Here is a 23,851-nt window from a genome sequence, read left to right on the forward strand (position 1 = left end):
GCATGTTTGAGGTTACAGTGCAAATTTCAGTGACCACACTGGGATGCTACCTAAAGTTCATACAATCTTTTGTCAATTTAAAAATACGAACATTACAAAATGAACATAAGCGACTTATACTTTGCAATTTTTTGGAGGATTTTTTTTAAACCGGCAACTCTACCTGTTATTTAAAATGTCTCTCTAACCACATTAGAAGATTTTCTCTTCAAGGCTTTAGACTCTCGTCAGTTTTACCCCACGGTTGTCTCTCTGCATTTAAACAAACCTTTAAAACGACAGATTCAGAAAACGAAGATTTAACAGCATTTTAACACAAAGCAGCGTGTGTCCAAGTATCAGCCTTTGAACCTATTTGTGAGTAGGGATTTGCTGATACTCCTATTTAATAAATAAATCCATTCATTGACGTGTTCATTTCAAAAACGAGAAAAGCCGTCCTTCCCTCACCTTTGCAAGCGAGTACCAATCAATGGTGATTTAACAAGTGTTTTGTAAAGAGGATTGGAAGCGAATTTTCCTCCGACAACGAAAGTACGGGTAGTAAAAATGCCAGAGTCCCAGATGAGGATGAAATTCACTTCCAGCCAGCTTTTAAAACCCCGAATTAGAAGATATCAGTTTCCCTCAAAAGCACTGCGTGTGGGTGTGTGTGTGCGTAAAACTTTCAATAAAAAGTGTAATTCCACAAAGAAACATCACTCCATTGCTATTTTTTCTTTTTTATTCCAAGAAAAAAAAAAAAACGTGTTTTTTTTTTTAACCCATCCCCCTCAAAAAAAAAAGAAAATCAAAAAAAAAAATTATCAATAAACCATCAATCATTAAGAAGATAATTATGACATTATTACAATGATTCCCCCCCCCCCCCCCCCCGTGTATTGTTTTTGTTTGTTGTTTATTTAAACATGCACCTAAATAAAGTCCGATAGTGTCTAGGTAACAAGAGAGATAAAAAGGCGAGGGGTTGGGGGAGACGGTGGTAGATCACGGATTATGATACTGGGGTGGGGTGGGGTGGGGTGGGGAGAATCGAGAGGCTGTCTGGAAGTTCTCATGATGAAATAAAGATGTTTCTGCCCCTCTTCCTCTGGGGGGGGGGGTTCAGTTCTGTTTGGGGTATCAGCTGTTCTCCGGTGAAGGTTCTCTGTGCATTGCGTTCTTCTTCATGCTGTCCAGGTACTCCTGTTGAGACGCAGCCAGGACCGAAGCCATGATCTCGTCATCCTCCCATTCTGCCAGACCTGCGGAGGAGAGAGACAGAGAGAGAGAGAGAGAAATAGATCAGTGTCATAAGCTGAAAAGGGTCCAGTAAAATCAGACGCTTACATCATACATGTATGTAGAAAGACGTATCTATGTGTCTGTTATTTAAATATGTCTGTATCTTTAATAGAGGAGAGAGAGAGAGAGAGAGAGAGAGGGAGAGGGAGAGGGAGAGGGAGAGGGAGAGGGAGAGGGAGAGGGAGAGAGAGAGAGAGAGAGAGAGAGAGAGAGTACAATATGCTAGTACAGCAGGCCTGGAAATAAATAAGACTCCCACTGCATACCAAGTTCACTTACAATATAGATTTGAAGATTTGAAAAGGTAAACCTGGGACAGCAACGCAGTGGGAGTTTAAAATGATACCCTCTGATGGTAATGCAGGGATGAAAATAAGCCTCCTATTGCATAGCAGTTTGATCCACTCCTGGTTTTACTAGTAGTTTAATAATAAGCCACACCCAAGCTTGTTTCCTATACACACTGGGGGCTGATCAAGCTGGTAGTAAAACCTGGAATGGGTGAAACTGCTGTGCAACAGGAGACTTATTTCTATCCCTGGGACAGGCAAGAGGGAAAATGCAAAAACTACCACGCTAGAAAACACAGCGGTAAAAACTTTGATAAGGGAATCAAAACTTGACATTGACTTAAAATCTGTCTAATTATTTGATTAGCTGGACAACACTTCTCTCCAGGCCTCAGTGTTTTATAGGTCAGCTGTAAAAATATGAAAAATGTCCAATTGAACAAATAACTGGATCAATTCAGTTAATTGAGAGCTTAAAGTTGACAACCAGAAGACCCTGCGGCCCGTGAGGACTGGGGTTCGACACCCCTGCTCTGTACAATAGAAGTCCGATTCCTGCCTGTGCAGCTAATGGGGGTGCAGGACAGGTAGGGTTTGTGAAGAAATTTCTTGTGCTCCGACCTGGAGCGCATGGTGAGGGGGGTTTGGGTGCGAGAAGGGCGGCCCCTGCTGGAGAGGGGGGCTTCCCCGCGGTGTCGGGGTGAGGCTCCGGGTGTTCCGGGGAGGGGGCGGAGCTCCGCTGTCTGGGGGACCGCCCACTCCACTCCTCCAATCCACTCGAGGCTGCAGCTGTGGCTGAACTGCAGGTGGCAGTCGCCTTCCGAGGCTAAACAGAGAGATAGAGAGGGAGGGGGAGAGGGAGAGGGAGAGAGAGAGAGGGAGAGGGAGGGGGAGAGAGAGAGGGGGAGAGGGAGGGGGAGAGAGGGAGAGGGAGAGAGGGAGAGGGAGAGGGAGAGAGGGAGAGAGAGGGAGAGAGAGGGAGGGGGAGAGAGAGAGGGGGAGAGGGAGAGAGAGAGGGGGAGGGAGAGAGGGGGAGGGAGAGAGGGAGAGAGGGAGAGAGGGAGAGAGAGGGGGAGAGGGAAGGGGGAGAGGGAGAGAGGGGGAGAGGGAGAGGGAGAGAGGGAGAGAGAGAGGGAGGGAGAGAGAGAGAGGGGGAGAGGGAGAGGGAGAGAGGGAGAGAGAGGGAGGGGGAGAGAGGGAGAGAGAGGGAGAGAGAGAGGGAGGGGGAGAGGGAGGGGGAGAGGGAGGGGGAGAGAGAGAGAGGGGGAGAGGGAGAGGGAGAGAGGGAGAGAGAGGGAGGGGGAGAGAGGGAGGGGGAGAGAGGGAGGGGGAGGGGGAGAGAGGGAGGGGGAGAGAGGGAGAGAGGGGGGGAGAGAGGGAGGGGGGAGAGAGAGAGGGAGGGAGAGAGGGAGAGGGAGAGGGAGGGAGAGGGAGGGAGGGAGGGGGAGAGGGAGAGGGAGGGAGGGAGGGGGAGAGGGAGAGGGAGGGAGGGAGGGAGAGAGAGGGAGGGAGGGAGAGAGAGGGAGGGAGGGAGGGAGAGAGGGAGAGGGAGAGGGAGAGGGGGAGGGGGGAGAGGGAGAGGGGGAGAGAGGGAGGGGGAGGAGGGGGAGGGGGGGAAAGAATAAGCCATTTTATAGGTATTGAATTTGATATGCACACCTAAAAAAAAATCTACATAGTAAACATTTCAAAGCTCCCATTTCAAACGTTGATATCAAATTGGAAATTTAAAAGGAGGACTATCAATACTAAATAAAGTCAAATTCATCGTTGAAAACTGCAACAACTCCAACAAAAAACCTGACCATTTACACAATAAGATTCAGATGTTTTGATCGATTAAAACTGGCTGGCTACCTGCAAGCTTCAGGATTACTTTCAAAGCTCTCCTGTTTGCCTACAAGGCCCTTCATCACACAGGCCCAGAGTGTGTCTCTGCAGACCCGCTGTGTGCCCCCCACGCAAGCTGAGGTCCTCCGACTCTGGCCTGCTTGTTATCCCCAAGCAAAAGTGCACCCCACACTCTGAGAGGACGCTCGTTTAGCTTCAGGGCTCCCACAGTCGCTTCAAATCAGCTCTCAAGACTGGCTTGTTCTCTCTTGCTTTCAATGCTCTTCAAGCCCGATATCTATTATTAGCTGTTGTCTAAAATTGCTATTTCAGGTTTTTCACACCTGTGATTCTGTATGACACACACATCCACAGTGTTTAGAATTCACACCCTAGCCTTGTATTAATGTATCTGCATCTGCATAACTGTTTGTATTTAATGGACTGTGCCCTGTATTTCACTGTATTTAATGTACTATGCAATGTCCTTCACTATCTTGTCAAGCTCTTTATGATGGTGGTCCACTATGAAAGGCGCTATAGAAAATAAATATTGATTGACTGATATTAAAAGTAGACTTAATTAATTATTATTATTATTATTATTATTATTATTATTATTATTATTATTATTATTATTATTATTATTATTCTTCCAATGAGACCGCCTCATTTACGGGAAACTGTCGATTTCATGAAAGTTTCTGCTGGGTCAGTGTGGTTTCAAGGTGTTATATCAGGTGCACCACATACATAACACAGCACAGGGGGTTAGACGCAGGAGGTGGCTGAGGTGCTCTGGCAGGTGGTCACGGTGAGACTGCGTGTAGTAGATGCGAAGACACCAGAGCGTTGCTGTTAAATCATAAGCGACAGCCCGAGCCTTGCACCTCTATAGTGAGGGCTTCAGCGAAACAGAACGCGTTCCCGTAAATGCCTCTGCAATGCACTGAACTGTACTGTGGGGGCGCTGTTTTGTGCAGTTTCGTTTGACGATAACTTTGGTAAGAAAACGTGTGTTTTAGTTTTTTTTAACCCTTTGCGGTCCATTTATTCAGCGCGTCGGGTCCAATTTATTTTCACACTCACAGTTTATTTTAGACTCGCTGTTTAAAAGTTTTTCACCAAGTCCTGTGTGGTCCAGTGGTTAAAGAAAAGGGCTTGTAACCAGGAGGTCCCCGGTTCAAATCCCACCTCAGCCACTGACTCACTGTGTGACCCTGAGCAAGTCACTTCACCTCCTTGTGCTCAGTCTTTTGGGTGAGACGTAATTGTAAGTGACTCTGCAGCTGATGCATAGTTCACCCACCCTAGTCTCTGTAAATCGCCTTGGATAAAGGCATCTGCTAAATAAACAAATAATAATAAAACTAATTCTTAGGCCCTGTTTACCACCGTGCTATCATGATAAAGCACGCTTTCTTTCATTTAGGAAGGGTAAGTAAATATTCCAGAGCCACGCTTTCCGCAAATTCACGTTCTTTCAGTTAATTTACAAGCATCTTCATATCCCTTAAACTGTGACTTGGTTGTTTTCCTCATAGCTGTATATTTAACATCATACCCTCCTCATAGCCTCACCTGTCTCGCCTGCTTCTCCTGATCACGGAGCCACTGCAGGTAAGACTCTCGCGCCACCTGCTCCTCGATGGCCTCATTGGTGGCCTCCCAGTCCGTGGCTCTCTTCTTGTCCTCCAGCATCTGCTGCTCGATCCATGACTCCTCCGAGGTCTTGATTGCGTTCTTCATGAGCGACTGGTCTGCGTACTGCTGGAGGAGAGGCAGGGAGAGAGTCAGCAGGGAAGAGTTTGTTTCAATGAAGCAGAAGCCAGCTGGAGATGGATGGGAACAGGTGAGGGTGGGGTACAGACCTAACCAAAGATGCTATTTACAAAAGTGTGACTCTCGGATTGAAGTATGTTTTGAAAGACATCAACATCCTGACCTGAAAGAGGCCTCCCAACATCCGAGGTTGTATTATTATTACAATTGTTACAAGATATCACATTATTTTTACATACAATTACATTATTTTCTACAGATTATTTTCTACTAGAAGACTGACAGACTTATAGTGGAAACGTTTGCCGTTGAATTTATGAAGTTTCTTTCAGTGTTTCTATTGAAGACGCTGAGAAAGACTTCCAGTGGAAACGTTTGCCGTTGAATTTATGAAGTTTCTTTCAGTGTTTCTATTGAAGACGCTGAGAAAGACTTCTAGTGGAAACGTTTGCCGTTGAATTTATGAAGTTTCTTTCAGTGTTTCTGTTGAAGACGCTGAGAAAGACTTCTAGTGGAAACGTTTGCCGTTGAATTTATGAAGTTTCTTTCAGTGTTTCTGTTGAAGACGCTGAGAAAGACTTCTAGTGGAAACGTTTGCCGTTGAATTTATGAAGTTTCTTTCAGTGTTTCTGTTGAAGATGCTGAGAAAGACTTCTAGTGGAAACGTTTGCCGTTGAATTTATGAAGTTTCTTTCAGTGTTTCTATTGAAGACGCTGAGAAAGACTTCCAGTGGAAACGTTTGCCGTTGAATTTATGAAGTTTCTTAGTGTTTCTATTGAAGACGCTGAGAAAGACTTCTAGTGGAAACGTTTGCCATTGAATTTATGAAGTTTCTTTTAGTGTTTCTATTGAAGACGCTGAGAAAGACTTCTAGTGGAAACGCTTGCCGTTGAATTTATGAAGTTTCTTTCAGTGTTTCTATTGAAGACGCTGAGAAAGACTTCTAGAGGAAACGCTTGACGCTGAATTTATTAAAACTATTTTAAAAGAAAAAAAGAAAGAAAGAACAAACTTCCAACTCAAGTCGCAATTCATTTAAGATATAAATTGTGATTAATAAAGGTCGACCTTGTGACCCCTCCTCAGCTGAAGAGCTCCAGACAGCCTCGCCTCGAAGGGGCCGAACCTGACACTGTGAAATTTATATGTCAGATGATTACCAGCACCATCCCTTTGATGGTTATTTGACCAAAAGTACTTGTCTGTAAAGGGAGCTAACCACCAAAATGAGAGTCGAGAACACGACCACTGACAGCAGCACCAGCATGCAAATACCTCATCCTACCAACCGGAAATAAATGAAAGAAGTTAATAACTAATGAAATACTTACTATACTTCTTTGTTAAAAGCTGAAGTTATAGATCCGTTGAAAACGGCAGGTGGTTTAGCGTACATCTCTGGCCAAAAGTTTTGCATCACCCTGTAGAATGAACTCATTTTGCTTTGAATAAAACCTGCTGATTGATGTTAACATACTGAATTTATTTATTTATTTATCTATTAGTAATTTAGCAGAGGCTTGTATCCGCAGAGGCTTGTATCCACAGCGGCTTACAGAGACTAGGGGGGTGAACTCTGCATCATCAACAACTGCTGCTGCTGCTGCTGCTGCAGAGTCACTTCCAATAGGAGCTTGTTTGTTTTACGTCTCATCCGAAGGACGGAGCACAAGGAGGTGAAGTGACTTGCTCAGGGTCACGCACACACAGGGAGTCAGTGGCTGAGCTGGGATTTGAACCTCCTGGTATCAAACCCCTTTCTCTAACCACTGCAACAAATTTATTTAAATTTTGCCAGATGCCTTTGTCCAATTACATACCAGCTTTGTAGTTTTACATATATTTCACCAGAAACTGAAAAAATGTGACATGTCGAAATATAACATGAAATACTGTATTACTATTATGGTTTCCAGTAGACTTTTGTAGTGTCTTTGATTAACTGATGTTAAACATAAGATATAAATGAAGTTCATAGCTTTTTTTATTTCGCAATTCTACATTTCTAGGTGATGCAACACTTTTGGCCACATGGTAACGTTACATTTTTCAGCAGGTTTCATTCGACTTTATGAAGCAGATTTGGTTCGTTCTATAGAGTGATGATGCAAAGCTTTTGGCCAGAGCTGCACACAGGGCTTGTGTGATTTCCCAGTTGCTGAGATTACAAGTACGGAAAAGCTCACACAAGAGACAGCAGTTTGTTAGTTTTTTTTATTCTTTAGAAACTACCAGGTGACAATGGATCTTGCTAACTCTCATCTTCCGGCTCAGCATTTTGCAAATCTTGGTTTCCTGTCAAGTGTTGTACTTGTACAACCAAGAACTTGGTTACTGGAGCACTTCATTGAAGATAGACTACGTAAAAGACTATCAGCAACTTTTTTTTTTTCCAAGCTGCCTTCAACCAAAAACAATATCCAATGTCCAAAAACAGTATCAAACAGTAGTCTCAAAGGGGTGGAAATAAGTCTCCTACTGCAAAGCAGTTTCATGCACTCCAGGTTTTACTAAGAGCTCAATTAGAAACAGTAAAATCAGGAATGGATCAAACCGCTATGCAACAGGAGGACTCTATTTCCATTTTTGGACAATAACAGTCCCTGGCTCACCGCACACCAGCGACCCCTGCGGCCTGGCTTATGTGCAATTCAGGGTCCAAAAAAAGGAAGTGCTTGTCCTTCAAGAAGCTGCTTGATGAGATTCTGGGATCAATAAGCTACTAACAAACAAAACGGGCAAGATGGGCCGAATGGGGCCTCCTCTCGTTTGTAAACTCTCTTGTAAAATAAAAGCTCTATCACAGAAGCAGCTCGATACTTACAGTGCTCCCCCCAGGTTTGGTGCCAGGCAGCCCCAGCCCCACCCCGATGGTGGCTTTGTTGGGGTTCACCACAGAGTTGTAGTGGATGTTGCGATGGTAGCTGACTCGGATCGGCTCGTCGTTGTTCTGATGAATGCCGTGAAACGTGTTGATTGGTTCTGATCAAAGACAAAATATAAATATATATTCAAATCCCGGCTCAGCCACTGACTCCCTGTGTGTGTGTGTGTGTGTGTGTGTGTGTGTGTGCGTGTGCGTGCGTGTGTGCGTGACTCTGAGCAAGTCACTTCACCCCCTTGTGCTCTGTCATTTGGATGAGACGTAAAACAAACAAGGTCCTATTTGAAGTGACTCTGCAGCAGCAGCAGCAGATGCTGATGATGCATAATTCACCCCCTAGTCTCTAAGTAGTTGTGCTCAGAGTGCTGTACTGACCAGTGCTAGTTTCAGGGCGTGCTCAGAGTGCTGTACTGACCTGTGCTAGTTTCAGGGCGTGCTCAGAGTGCTGTACTGACCTGTGCTAGTTTCAGGGCGGGCTCAGAGTGCTGTACTGACCTGTGCTAGTTTCAGGGCGGGCTCAGAGTGCTGTACTGACCTGTGCTAGTTTCAGGGCGTGCTCAGAGTGCTGTACTGACCTGTGCTAGTTTCAGGGGGTGCTCAGAGTGCTGTACTGACCTGTGCTAGTTTCAGGGGGTGCTCAGAGTGCTGTACTGACCTGTGCTAGTTTCAGGGCGTGCTCAGAGTGCTGTACTGACCTGTGCTAGTTTCAGGGGGTGCTCAGAGTGCTGTACTGACCTGTGCTAGTTTCAGGGGGTGCTCAGAGTGCTGTACTGACCTGTGCTAGTTTCAGGGCGTGCTCAGAGTGCTGTACTGACTAGTGCTAGTTTCAGGGCGTGCTCAGAGTGCTGTACTGACCTGTGCTAGTTTCAGGGCGTGCTCAGAGTGCTGTACTGACCTGTGCTAGTTTCAGGGCGTGCTCAGAGTGCTGTACTGACTAGTGCTAGTTTCAGGGGGTGCTCAGAGTGCTGTACTGACCTGTGCTAGTTTCAGGGCGTGCTCAGAGTGCTCTACTGACCTGTGCTAGTTTCAGGGTGTGCTCAGAGTGCTGTACTGACCAGTGCTAGTTTCAGGGGGTGCTCCGAGTGCTGTACTGACCTGTGCTAGTTTCAGGGCGTGCTCAGAGTGCTGTACTGACCTGTGCCGTGCTGGTAGACCTCCACAGGTCTGTTGTACATCTCAGCCATGGCCTGCATCTCTATATGATTCCCGTGACAGTTGTTTTTCCTCTTTCTGTTGATGTATGTAGTGAAATCTTCTGTCACGTAATTAGAGAAGTAGTCTGCATTTTTCATCTGGAAATAATAATAATAATAATAATAATAATAATAATAATAATAATAATAATCCGGTCCCCGGTTCAAATCCCGGCTTAGTTATGGACTCGCTGTGTGTGTCTGACCCTGAGCAAGTCACTTCACCTCCTTGAGACGTAAAACAAACGAGCTCCTATTGGAAGTGACTCTGCAGCAGCAGCAGCAGTTGATGATGCATAGTTCACCCCCCCTAGTCTCTGTAAGTCGCTTTTGATAAAAGCTTCTGCTAAATGACTAATTTAAATGTATTTCTGAGAACAATGGTATTATAGTTCATTTTACAACAACCTGACACTGCTCTCCCATTGTTTTCAAGAATGGGTTCAGTTGTTCTGTTATTATACTTAACGAAACACTGACAAAAATCTAACATGAGATGCTACTGTACTACTATTATGGCTTCCAGTAGACTTTTTGGCGATTATCATTTTGTAGTTTCTTCGATTACATTAAATAAAAGATCGAAATGATGTTCCTATATTTCAAAATTAGCGTCTCAATCCTAAAATTCTAGGCGATGCAAAACTTTGTGCCCTGAATGTGACCCTCTCAATACCCTATGCTAAATAAAGATGATACCAGGTTTGGAAAAGCTTGGATAAGGTTCTCTGGACGCGTGCAAACATGCAAAGTAGGACTCTTACCAAGTAGTCCATACAGTGTTTCCGGACCACATCATGCATGTCCTGGTCCCCATATACTTGGTCAGCTGGAAGACAAAAAAAAAAAATATATGAAAAAATACATAAATATAAAATGCTTTTTTCTTATATATACACACACACCCACACACGATAGGCAGCAGTGTGGAGTAGTGGTTAGGGCTCTGGACTCTTGACCGGAGGGTCGTGGGTTCAATCCCAGGTGGGGGACGCTGCTGCTGTACCCTTGAGCAAGGTACTTTACCTAGATTGCTCCAGTAAAAACCCAACTGTATAAATGGGTAATTGTATGTAAAAATAATGCGATATCTTGTAACAATTGTAAGTCGCCCTGGTTATATACATACACATACATACATACATTCCTACACATATATATATGTGTGTGTGTGTATACACACACACACACACACACACACACACACACACAGCCCCCTCGCTATACTAAAACACAAACTAAAATAACTCCCTCTCTATAATGCACATATAGTGAAGCAAAACCATGCATAAAAGCACCATGTAATCAACGCTATATTTTTACAAATAAAAAAGGTAACATTCCCACTCGTCATTTTAATTAGCAGTTTTTAAACTATAAATAGCCTGGCTACACGGCGGTCGGGAGTTCAGTTCAAAGCGACAGACGAGCAAACCAAGTGCGAGAAGGAGAGAGCGGGTCGGGCGAGGGGAAGAGGGGACGGGCTGGCCCTGGGTTCGGCTGCTGGAGCGTCTCGTCTCTCTGAGAAACCTGCAGCTCCTCTCGCAGTAAATACATTCGGAAAGATAACCACACAATAGGCCTGATGTTTATTCAGCTATAAAACGAATGCTGAATAAAATGTCCGTGTTATAAAGTGCCTGCACAGCTTTTCTTCAGTTCAGATACTGAATCAAAAGGGAGAGACAGAAACGGAAGCTAGAACAGTGAATCAGTCACGCTTGGAGACAATAAGCAGGTTTCAGAGGGGAGGGGAGGGAAGCTGTCTAATTTTTTGTCTGTTCTGTACCCTGATAAAGGCAAATGCAAAGTGTCACTGGACAGCTATGGCCAACAGTTTTGCATCACCTAGATTTTAAAAGGACAGACATCATATAAATAAAAATAAAACTTTATGAACAGAATTTCGATCTTTTATCGATACTACAAAAATGGTATCTACCGGAAGCCATAACAGCAGTACAGTATTTCATGTTAGATTTCAAATTTGTCAGTTTTTCGTTAAGTAGATGGAAAACTCCAAAGCGGTGTGCAATTCAATATGTTAACAAGGGAACATTATTCAGCAGCTTTCATTGGACTCTATGAAGCTGAGGGAGTTCATTCTATATAGAGGGTGTGGAATTCAATATGTTAACAAGGGAACATTATTCAGCAGCTTTCATTGGACTCTATGAAGCTGAGGGAGTTCATTCTATATAGAGGGTGTGGAATTCAATATGTTAACAAGGGAACATTATTCAGCAGCTTTCATTGGACTCTATGAAGCTGAGGGAGTTCATTCTATATAGAGGGTGTGTGATTCAATATGTTAACAAGGGAACATTATTCAGCAGCTTTCATTGGACTCTATGAAGCTGAGTGAGTTCATTCTATATAGAGGGTGTGGAATTCAGTATGTTAACAAGGGAACATTATTCAGCAGCTTTCATTGGACTCTATGAAGCTGAGTGAGTTCATTCTATATAGAGGGTGTGTGATTCAATATGTTAACAAGGGAACATTATTCAGCAGCTTTCATTCGACTTTATGAAGCAAAATTAGTTCATTCTATAGGGTGATGCAAAACTTTTGACCAGAGCTGCACACCTACATGTAAACACTGTAAAACTCGACCTTTCTAATGAAGTAAACACTGAAAATAAAGCGAACAGGATATATATGAAATGACTCCGGGTAGCATTTCAAAGTTATTTTGCAAACACGTTTAAAAAACAGCAAGAGAAAACTTCAGTGACTCACTCCAGGACGAGAGGGGATATGCAAAAACTGAGGTGAGCCCTAAACAATCAATCAACATTTAAAAATGTGCCTACTAGCTGGGTTAAATTCAGTAACAAAAAGGGGAGGGTCACGTATTTAATAAGGCATGGCTGTGTCGACGGCAAACTGTGTTTGTATCCGCTCAGACCTTAGACCATTCATAATGGAACAGTATAAAAAGTTAACCTGACACTGCTCTCCCATTGTATTCAAATGGGGGGGGGTCAGCTGTTCCGTTACTGACCAATAACAGAAAGGCAAATAAAGTACAGCTGAGAGGAGGACGCTCATTAAAAATGACATCTCAGAAACAGCAGCGAAAAAGGTTGGCGAGAGTAAATAATAACTTCAACTGTGATCCGCTCAGATCTCAGAAAGGGGCAGGGCAACTTCTCAAACTCCATAGAGTTCACACACAATTTAACATTTCTAAAAAAAAATGCAATTAAAATAAATGACCGAAGGAGACATAAAAACGCAACATGCTAAATGCAGCACTTTTCCATGTATCCCAACCCAAGCCCCAAACCCCCAACTCCCCCCCTCCAAAACCCCCAACACCCAACCTCCACCAACTCCCCAACCTCCTTCAACCCCCAAGCACCAACCTCCCTCAACCCCCAACCTCCACCCTCCACCAACCCCCACCCTCCCTCGCCCCCAACCTCCACCAACCTCCCAACCCCCACCCCCCTAACCTCCCTCAGCCTCCACCAACCCCCCAACCTCCCTCCACCCCGATCCTGATCACTTCAATAACGTTTCCTGTAGAAATATACAACACAAGCTACGCAGGACAATTTGGCGGTCTTATTTCTTTCAACGCAGCCTCGTATGAGTCAGTTAAACGCCGCAGATGTAAACAAGCGATGTTGGTTTCCTTTGTCCCCCCCCCTCTTCCTCCTCTGTGCGGCCCGATATGCAAATGAGAACCAATTTGGGCTCTCATTCCAGCAAGTCACATGACCCCGCCACAAAACTTCTGAGAATTCATGAGTCAATTTCCTCTTTCGTGGTTTCACCTTAAGCTGAGGCCACAGTTTTGGGGAGGGGTGGCGAGGAGGGGGGGGGGGGGAATAGGGGGCCCGTGTTGAATTAAAAACAAAACATTTGCTAAGTTTGTTTTTGATCCGGCTCTACGCGAGCTGGCGTGACCGCAGTTCACCCAGTGTTGACAGCTCAACAATAAGCCTGCAAACCCGCCTCACTTCACACTTCTGGAACTTCAAAGCGAACTACAGACGTGAAAAAAAAAAAATAAATATATATATATATATATATATATATATATATAAATAAACACTATCTTTTATAAAGCATTTGTGATTAACATTTGGTGCACAGGTGTTGGCAATTGCAGAAAATGAATGCTGTGCCTTGCACACGTTTGCTTGCTTTCTTTAACCACTGAGCTGCTCAAACCCACTGCAGCCCAGCGCCATCTTTCTTTAACCACTGAGCTGCTCAAACCCACTGCAGCCCAGCGCCATCTTTCTTTAACCACCAAGCTGCTCAAACCTGACTTTTTAGCTTCATCTAAAACTGTAGGGAAATGAAGACTGTCGAATGGGCTGTCTGCTTACAGACAGGACAAGGGTCTATAAATGGTGGGATGACCAAGCCCAAATGGTTTTACAGCAATGACTGACCTTTGCAGTACAGATTATTATTATTATTATTATTATTATTGAGTCATTTAGCAGACGCTTTTATCCCAAGCAACTTGGAGACTGGGGGGGTGAACTATGCATCATCAGCAACTGCTGCTGCAGAGTCACTTCCAATAGGAGCTTGTTTGTTTTACGTCTCACCTGAAAGACAGAGCACAAGGAGGTGAAGTGACTTGCTTAGGGTCACACACAGCGAGTCAGTGGCTGAATTGGGATTGAGCCAGGAACCTCCTGGTAACAAGCCCCTTTCTTTCACCACCGGACCACCAAGCCCCCTATGATAGGGCTTGCAGAACAGGTCAACGTTCTAGAAAGGTGGGACGCCCAACCCCAAATGGTTTTACAGAGTGGCAATTCAGTTCTTTGCCCCCTCTTTAGCTTGACCAAGGGCATCAGTATCTCGCACCAAATCTCTTTGCAGAATCTACAGATAACCACACACAAACACACACACACACACACACACACAAAAGGAAGTCGAAGAGGCCCTTTCTAAGTAAAGAGGAAGTAAGTCACAGAGGTTGCGTTATCTGTGGTGTTTGTCAATATTTACCAAGTTAGGTTATGAGTTAACAATCCTACGCTTTGCTGACCTAGATTGAAATTGTAACAAAAGTCAAGCAGGCAGTGCTTATAATAAAAAAAAGTGACTATGTGTGCGTGTGTGTGTGTGTGTGTAGCTAATTTCTATATCTGTAAACATGCCCCACCCCTCCCTGCCAGGACTCTAAATACAAAAACTTGAGCCATCAGTTGCATGAAGAAATACATCACTATGATTTACTTCCATTGTGCATCATGTGTACAAATAGGCTGTGTGTGTTGTGGTGGAGAGGTCTGTCTGGACAGACGGACAGACAGACAGCTCCACACCTCCCTCCCACACCCCCACCCCAGATTCTCATATATTAACATAATTTCATCTCAATCAGATAACTTGCTTGCTCTCTCCAGTCCAGGGCAGGCTTGAGGCGTGGAGACTGAACTGCTCCCTCCCTCCCTCCCTCACCCCACTAAGAGAAAGGGTGCTCTCTCCAGTCCAGGGCAGGCTTGAGGTGTGGAGACTGAACTGCTCCCTCCCTCACCCCCCTAAGAGAAAGGGTGCTCCCTCCAGTCCAGGGCAGGCTTGAGGCGTGGAGACTGAATTGCTCCCTCCCTCCCTCCCCTAAGAGAAAGGGTGCTCCCTCTGTCCCCTAAGAGAAAGGGTGCTCCCTCCAGTCCAGGGCAGGCCTAATGGCAAGCTCAAACTATCTCTGCGAAGTGGGATTGACAAGACAATTCACTCTTTCTTGCTCAGTCTTCAGGTCGCGCCAATTCAGTTACATTTCAAAAGCATCACTCTTGAAAAACAAAATATACACACGCATATATAAAAAAGCACACTAAAAAAAGCCATGTCGTCAGGTTGTGTTTTGATCAGCGGTCTGGAATGGAGAAGCTTAATCAGGGGTAGTTCAGAAGGCGTGGCGGCAGGGGGGGGATTTCTCCGAGCGAATGTTTTCATTGAAACTGAAACTTTTCAGCTGAAAAAAAAAAAAAAAAAAAAGGTCACACTACTATTTTTTTTTTTTTTACTACTTCATCAAAGTGGCAAAATATTATTTATCCAGGGCAAGATGAGTCGTATTCAAATGAACTTGCACACCACTCATCTGGCAGACCACAGAGGCTTCGACTCTTCCCCACTATAGTGCAGCAGCGATGCAGGACAGGGGAAAGTTTCAGCGCGATCAGAAATTCCCCTGTGCCAACCAGAAAGCCGTTGACTCATCTACGGTAAACACAATCCCACGAGGCGCAGAGAATCTCTCTGTGCTTCTCCCCGGGGACCCCAGCTCCTCTGAACCACCTGGGTTGAATGTGGTTGTAGTTCAAGAAACAATTTCAATAAAATCTTTACCAGTTCTGCAATTTTTATTAACTCAACTGAAATAAAAAAAAAAAAAAAAAAACCACACACTGCTGTGCAAAAGCCTGAGACATTTTTCTAGTCTTTCGCGTCTCAATCGTGCATTGTTTATCCGACTCTGCTGTGCCTAACATCAATTTAAAGGATTTTTAATGGCCTTTCTATTGAGATATCTGTCTATCTCTATATACATAAATAAATGCTTCTCTCCCCCCTAGGGGGCACCCCCCCCCTGTTGTGAACCCCTGGTTAAATATGATGGACTCGCCACCACAACACCTCACACCAGCTGCCCATGCACACACTTCACCTTCTGTTGCCTTGATCAGAAGTTCTTGAAGACCCTAATCGACGCGAACCAAAGACCGCTCAACGCCAAGCCTGGCCTCCCCCACCCAAACCAAAATGCATCAACAACAGACAAAGCTCCCACAACAGCAGAAAACACCAGCAGAGGCCCGGAGTAAACCACTGATGCTCACAACATCCATATACATTGCAACTCCTGAATGTGTCGAAGACTTTCACACAGCAGTCTGTGTGTGTGTGTATATATATACTTTAATTGTGTGTCCACTTATTTTTTCTATACGATTTTCTCCCAATTACGAATGCCCGAATGCTTTTCCCCCTCACTGCTCAGGAGACCTGAAGGTTCAGAGGTCATCCTCCGATCCCTGTCGGTTTTTCATATAAAGTTAAGTTGAGACGATATCATTCTAAGCGCTCTCATTCCAATCTCTCTCTCAAACACTGGAATAGTTGTTTCTAAACAACAAGAGTTCTTTAAAGCACAAATTGGTCGTTCAATTGCTGTCAAATGTTCACAACGAGGTACTTCGCTTGGCAAATCTAAACGCACATATTTAACCACTTGCTTGCTGGGCAATGTATGTATAGCTACAGCTAATTGTTTTGCATCACCTAGAATTTTAAGAAGGAGACATCTTTAAAAAAAAAAAAAAAAAACAACTATATGAACATAATTTAAATCTTTTACTTAACATCATGTAATCAAATAAACTACATGATATCGCAAAAGTCCACCGGAAGCCATAAAAGCAGTACAGCAGTATTTCAGGTTACATGCATGAGAAAACAAACCATTTTTAGGAGACTTTTGGCTTGGTAATTCTTTTTACATTTCATTCACATTTTTCCATTAAGTATCTGGAAAACTACAAAGCGGTGTGGAATTCAATATGTTAACAAGGGAACATTATTCAGCAGCTTTCATTGGACTCTATGAAGCTGAGGGAGTTCATTCTATATAGAGGGGGTGGAATTCAATATGTTAACAAGGGAACATTATTCAGCAGCTTTCATTGGACTCTATGAAGCTGAGGGAGTTCATTCTATATAGAGGGTGTGGAATTCAATATGTTAACAAGGGAACATTATTCAGCAGCTTTCATTGGACTCTATGAAGCTGAGGGAGTTCATTCTATATAGAGGGGGTGGAATTCAATATGTTAACAAGGGAACATTATTCAGCAGCTTTCATTGGACTCTATGAAGCTGAGTGAGTTCATTCTATATAGAGGGTGTGTGATTCAATATGTTAACAAGGGGACATTATTCAGCAGCTTTCATTGGACTTTATAAAGCAAAATTAGTTAATTCTATAGGGTGATGCAAAACTTTTGGCCAGAGCTGTCGAGTTAAATGCTGCACTTACAAATACTAACGTACACAAAATGATGGAGGGCTTTTATAATTGTCTGATTGGTTACATATGTTTACTCAGAGTTGGCGCCCCTTGAGAAAAAAGGCATGGCAGAGTTTGTCACTTGCTCTAAGCAGCTTTATCAGGGGTGAACTGCAAAAAAAAAAAAAAAAAATTAGACACTGAAATTCCATCGAAAGCTCTTTTCTTGAGTTCTAAAACCATCAGATTCTAAGAAATACACACCAGGATCCAGCAGGGTTTTTTTTTTTTTTTTTTTTTTAGCTTGGCTGCTGAACTATTCCTAGTGTAAAATTGAATAAAACAAACTGCACGTGTCAGCACTACAAGGAAATTAACTTTGGTCGACAAAGCAGATTTTTAAATACAAGTAAAATCACCAATCCAGAAGATTTGTAACCAGGAGGTCCAGGGTTCAAATCCCACCTCAGCCACTGACTCATTGTGTGTGACCCTGAGCAAGTCACTTAACCTCCTTGTGCTCCGTCTTTCGGGTGAGACGTAGTTGTAAGTGACTCTGCAGCTGATGCATAGTTCACCCACCCTAGTCTCTGTAAGTCGCCTTGGATAAAGGCGTCTGCTAAATAAACAAATAATAATAAAACTAATTCTTAGGCCCTGTTTACCACCGTGCTATCATGATAAAGCACGCTTTCTTTCATTTAGGAAGGGTAAGCAAATATTCCAGAGCCACGCTTTCTACAAATTCACGTTCTTTCAGTTAATTTACAAGCATCTTCATATCCCTTAAACTGTGACGACTTGGTTATTTTCCTCATAACTGTATGTGATGTACCTGTGGGACAGACAGCTCCACACACCCCCAGATTCTGAAAATATCTGGAGGTACAGAATGTCCCTAGCAGGACTAGCACAATTGGACAAGCTGTAGATTACATAGGTAAAACTGTATTACTATTATTATTAAAAAAACAGTCATTTAGCAGATGCTTATATCTAAAGCAACTTAAGAGACTAGGGAGGTGAACTACGCTTCCTCAATAACTGCTGCTGCAGAGTCACTTGCAATAGGACCTCGTTTATTTTACGTCTCATCTTAAATGACTTGGTTCTTATCTTCACAACCGTACGTGATCCACACGTCCCCAGACGCCCTTAGCAGCTGTATCAGAATTGGACAAGCGATAGATTATACGAGTAAAACTGTATGTGTAAGAGTAATAAGATAGACTAACAAATACTACCAGATTCTGAAACACTGTTTCTTCCGCTACAAAAAAAAGACCTGACCTAATTGCACAAAAACTGTTTCCATGAATGTCATTTAAAACTTAGCTTGCCATTTGTGTGTGTGTGTGTGTGTCTGTCTGCGAGCAGTCCTTAAATAAAAGCGGGAGATTTAAAAATAAAAAAGGCAGTGAAAGAGATAAGAGTTTGAAAGAAAGTGGAAGGAAGAAGAGAAACTGTGCAATTCTTAGAAAGAGCAAAACTAGAAGTTGCACCCAAAGCATCCCAGCAAGACAAGATCAGATTTCTGAGCACGAGTCAGGCAGGGCGCTTTCTAAGAAAAGTGGGCGTGGGCTGGGGCGCATCTCACTGTTCACTTCGACCCATGTGTGTCCAAAGATTTGTCCTGACTGAGCTTATCAGTTGAGGCCAGGCTTACGCCTTCAGTAGACAAGACTGTACCAAAATGTGCCACATGTAACTTGACACCTTATCTATCTAGTCTTGGTTTTATGTTTCTGATTCTCCAAGGAGGCTTGGTGGTCCAGTGGTTAAAGAAAGGGGCTTGTCACCAGGAGGATCTGGGTTCAAATCCCGACTCACCGTGTGCGTGCGTGACCTTGAGCCAGTCACTTCACCTCCTTGTGCTCCGTCCTTCGGACAAAACGTAAAACAAACGAGGTCCTACTGGAAGTGACTCTGCAGCAGCAGCAGCAGCAGCAGTTGTTGATGATGATGAATAGTTCACACCTTTGTCTCTGTAAGTCGCTTTGGGTAAAAGCGTCTGCTAAATGACAGTCAATCTAAAAGCCTGCTGGAGGTACGGGTTTACTGGGTGAAAGGGCGCCGTTCAGGGTGGAACAGCATGCCCTACCCAGTCTTACTTGGACGACTTAGAAGAGTTACCACACCTCAGTACTTATTAATGAGAGTCACCGGCAGGCTGTTGAGGGCTCTGTTGGCATGTTGCAAAGAGACTTGGCAGCCACAGCAAGCTGCATGTAAGATCAATTCCGTCTGGCACTGTCTAGGGTAAAGGGCACTGGGTCGTGCTGACATCAGGGCTGTTACCCAATCACACAGCCTGCTAAAGACCGGCTCGTGCAAGGAAATACTGGGTCCTACAAGCTTTAACTTAAAAACTTCTTTTAAAAGTTTTCTTCTGTTGTTATTATGGAGTAAATAAAGTTGAACGCCTTCAGGTACACACGGAACTCAGCACATTCAAACCGTTTCTTCTTAATTACACCGGAGAGCGACTGACCTATCACTCAAGAGGAGGGAACTGACCATTTGGACGACCGGATCCAGCCTTTTTATTTGTGGGACACATGCTTCTTGTCATGTTTAATAGATAACACTTGCACTAATTTTGTTTTAGCTTACCTAAGGTTACACTAGGTTAAGAGCTAAATCTGTAAAAACTCGACGTTTAACTATGATACATATTTTCAACGATATTATGGGCTTGATTTAGTAAATGTAGTCATCTCTGTATTTTACTTGTGTGCCCGTGTCAAACTTGACATATATTTTCACGCAATGTCCAGTTACATTGCAAAGCAATGCACGATCCTCATTAAACAGTTTTGGCTGAACACAGAGTAAAATCCAACGGCGTTCAGAAAGTGTTTTTTTTTTGTTCACATAGAGCTGTTTTAGACTGCTGCTCAATTTTTTTTTTTTTTAACCCAAGTCAGCTTCATACACACAAAACAAGCTCTTGCAACACCACAGACCTACATAAAAATCTGCATGATTCTCAGAAAGAGTGAAACCAGAAGCCGCACCCAAAGATCGCGCCTCATTTTTCTACACAGACCGGGGAACACTTAGACATACGTTGATTTTTAGGAGGCGCAATCAGCAATCAATCTCTTAATAAAACCGGACAGGTAATAATCAATGCACTTAATTCACAAAAAAAAAAAACAATATAGTTAAGAGGAAAAAAAAGAGTCAATTCTGCAAATGAAAAAAACACACTGGCTCTTGCTCAAGATGTGACCAGTAGTAAGTTGTTTAGCAATGATGCCGAGAAGCCAATCCCTTCTCCCGCCCGCTTCCCTTTCCTGCTGAATTTCAAGTGAAAGTGGAAGTCACAGCTAGCTGCAGAGTTCACAGCAGGGCTGCGTGCCGTTACATCACTCTTCTCCAATCTGCCGTCCGCAAAAGCGGTTGCTGGCATTGCAAACTGAGCAGAAAGTCTCCAGAAAATTAAACATCTCGCTCCCTTGAGCATTTTGTAAATGCTTTCCACATTACAAAAAGAACGACTGACCAATCACTCCACTGTACGGCTCTGGCCAAAAGTTTTGCATCACCTAGAATTTTTATATATATAGTCCCCACTGCAAACATGCATGGGAAAGTCTGTTTTATTAATATATAGGTTATTGATTTGGGGGCTTAGGGTTGGGATAATTGCAGAGTACCGTGATGTTGTCGTTACATTATCGTTAATTTGTTTAGTCTTGATAACTGTGTTTCTGACGGTCATCCACAACTAAAAAATATCAGTGCCACTGTTCGAGAAATGTGTTGCTCCTCAGACTCTCTCCCCTCACCAATCTGTCTATAAAAATCTCTTTCACTCCCTCTCCTGAGAGAACAGAGGCTTTATTTAAAAAAAAAAAAAAAAAAAAAAGCACGAAGCAGAATGAAAGAGAGTGAGCGAGAGGAAAAACGATCAACTTGGGAGAAAGCTGCAATTAACGACAGGATTTGGGGATAAATAGTCAATAAATGGCAGTAGTTAGCCGTGCCTAGAAAACTGAAAAAAAAAAAAAAAAAACGGTTTTGGCTAACTTGTTAAAAATCACTTCTCTCTGAACAGCAGAGTATTATATATTCTGGGACCAAACAAACAAGGCAAAGAAATGGCACTTGCAAAGATTATGAACATTTTACAAATCGGCTTTGTGCGTGTATTATTTATTTGTCATTTTTTTAAATGATGGAAAGCCTAAAGGCATACACAAGCAAGCAATTATGGCACAAATTGTGCACGTCTGCATGCTTGCTAGAAATAGCACCATAAATGGCTCAGCATTTAAGGATTAACCCCAATTACACCATTATGGGCTGCCAAACAGTGGCCCCTTAGATTCACTTGTACTAACTTACATACAGTATCCGACCCTAGATCTTGTGTTAATAATTAGTCATTGGGCCCAAGCCAAGAGTACAGCTTGTCGACAGAAAGTAATCGCCAGTGATGAGGTTCAATTTGTGACTTGGAACAAAAGTTGGCTCTGTACACAATACTGTTTATCCGAAACGTGACAGGGGAGTTTCTGTGTAAACGCGACCCCAACCCCCCTGCAGTCTAGCCTTTCTGTCTTCCCACAGCCCTGTGTTTTTTTTTTTCTTTGTTTCTTCCTAACTCAACGAGAAGCGCATGTGCGCTTCGGTTTCTTATAAGAGGTATTTATTTTTGAAGGCTTTGAACGCAAGGCAGCCCTTTCAGTGTATCAGCGTACATGCATCCCTGTTCGCATATTTCTTTGATTTGTTTCGGCCGCTGGATTTTAAAGGGGAAACTGCTCCTCGCTGTACGGCCTCCAAACGCATCTCCCGTCACAACGTGCACGGGGAATTGCGTGGTAAAGGCTCGCATTTCTATTTCAAGGCAGCATACCTGGTAGATATATCACCCATAACTGTGGAACGTCAAGGACGTTTCTTATTGTACACATACTGAAAGAAACACCTTTTTGAATTTCAAGGAGCCAGTTCACTGCTGATCAGCTTGCAAGCGATTAACGTGACCCTGGTGCAAGAACTGAGCAAAACTACGATGACTACTAGATGTGGGAACAAACGATTGCAAACAGCAATGAATAATGACTACGGGTGAACAAACACTGAGGAGTGGATATGTTTCCACTATCGCTGTACCACCAAGCTACTGCAGTTGAAAACAGAAACAGCTTCTGGCTTCAAGCTGAATTAGGAGACACACCTTGTTAGTGGCTTCAAATTCAGACCGGGAGCTGTTTCGCATACAAATGAATCAAATTAAAAGTATGAGGAGACTGCATTTCTTGGCATGCAGGGTTTGAGGTCTGGCTGGATTTCAGTCCAGGTTTTTATTAATAAATGAGCGACTGCTGTCTTTTTTTTTTTTTTTTGGTTTGTTGGTTTTGGGTTAATTGGCAAAAGCACAACCGCTAACACGCATGTTTGACGTGTGAAATCTAAAGAAGATCACACTCAATCAAAATGTTTTTGACCAGGCTTTGGTCCTGGTGCTAAAGTTTATCTTCGTGGTATCTGAGCAAATCAAAAACAATAAGAGACTAGATTGAACACTGCTTAGTCTACTGAGATCCAAGAAGACGAAGAAGAAGTTCTGACCCGGCCTGCGCTCCTCAAATCTGAGAACGAACCAGGTCCAACCTTGTTTATTATTATTTGTTTATTTAGCAGATGCCTTTATCCAAGGCGACTTACAGAGACTAGGGTGTGTGAACTATGCATCAGCTGCAGAGTCACTAACAACTACGTCTCACCCGAAAGACGGAGCACAAGGAGGTGAAGTGACTTGCTCAGAGTCACACAATGAGCCAGTGGCTGAGGTGGGATTTGAACCGGGGACCTCCTTTAACCACTGGACCACACAGCCTCTTTTTAACCTCCCCCAATGCTCCACTCAGGTTTCAGCTCGGTACAACTTAAGCACGGTACTTCAAAACAGGTTTGGTGACCAGCACAGCTCGCCCTGGCAGCACTCCAAAGCAACAGGAACGTGACTCACAAAGGAATATAGTAGATCTGAAAGCCACAGGGAACATATGGTTCTCGAGGCATGCTTAGGCTTGAAGTACCAACCCCTCACATTTGAATAATCCTCTCTTTTTGACACGATATTTACAATTCCCACCTGCAAACGGATTTCTTTCAGTGCTCTTACTAAAACAACGTCCAATATCATTTTTGCTTCATGCATTTTTTTTTAAAGAGATTATTTTAATTTAAACAGTGACTGAGGGGTAAAAGTTAAAGCTGTGCAATGATGAAGCATTGGAAAGGGGGCAGGTCGTTTTTGGGGTAAAACTACGAGAAAGGCAAGTGCATGTTTTGGCTCTAGTGCCTCCTTGAGTGCAATTAGCAGTAAACTCACGAAGGCTCTAGCGAAAACGCTGGTCTGCTTCACGTAGCTTCTTATACAGTACAAATTTAGCTACTCCGGTTTTTAAATTTACTTGAAATGCCATCGGACTTCATACAGCAGCAGTGTGGAGTAGTGGTTAGGGCTCTGGACTCTTGGCCGGAGGGTCGTGGGTTCAATCACAGGTGGGGGACACTGCTGCTGTACCCTTGAGCAAGGTACTTTACCTAGATTGCTCCAGTAAAAACCCATCTGTA

The 23,851-nt window shown here is 43.5% G+C and overlaps 1 protein-coding gene across 3 annotated transcripts in view; it reads right to left on the reverse strand.

Moving 5' to 3' along the window:
- Window positions 1-863: 863 nt before the first annotated feature.
- The window catches only part of otud5a (OTU deubiquitinase 5a), a 30,827-nt gene continuing 7,839 nt past the window's right edge, over window positions 864-23,851 (reverse strand). The window contains exons 3-8 of one of the 3 annotated variants that reach the window (XM_059017358.1): window positions 10,029-10,093; window positions 9,207-9,363; window positions 8,012-8,169; window positions 4,986-5,174; window positions 2,196-2,391; window positions 864-1,244 (exon numbers count right to left, since the gene is read on the reverse strand). In XM_059017358.1, the coding sequence (XP_058873341.1) occupies window positions 1,123-1,244; window positions 2,196-2,391; window positions 4,986-5,174; window positions 8,012-8,169; window positions 9,207-9,363; window positions 10,029-10,093 (887 nt within the window). In that variant the 3' untranslated portion in view covers window positions 864-1,122. Of the gene's footprint in view, window positions 1,245-2,195; window positions 2,401-4,985; window positions 5,175-8,011; window positions 8,170-9,206; window positions 9,364-10,028; window positions 10,094-23,851 lie in introns of all 3 variants that reach the window. The other 2 variants (XM_059017357.1, XM_059017356.1) reach the window with 2 other exon arrangements.

The sequence above is a fragment of the Acipenser ruthenus genome, chromosome 56 (assembly GCF_902713425.1).
Source record: "Acipenser ruthenus chromosome 56, fAciRut3.2 maternal haplotype, whole genome shotgun sequence".
Lineage (NCBI taxonomy): Eukaryota > Metazoa > Chordata > Actinopteri > Acipenseriformes > Acipenseridae > Acipenser > Acipenser ruthenus.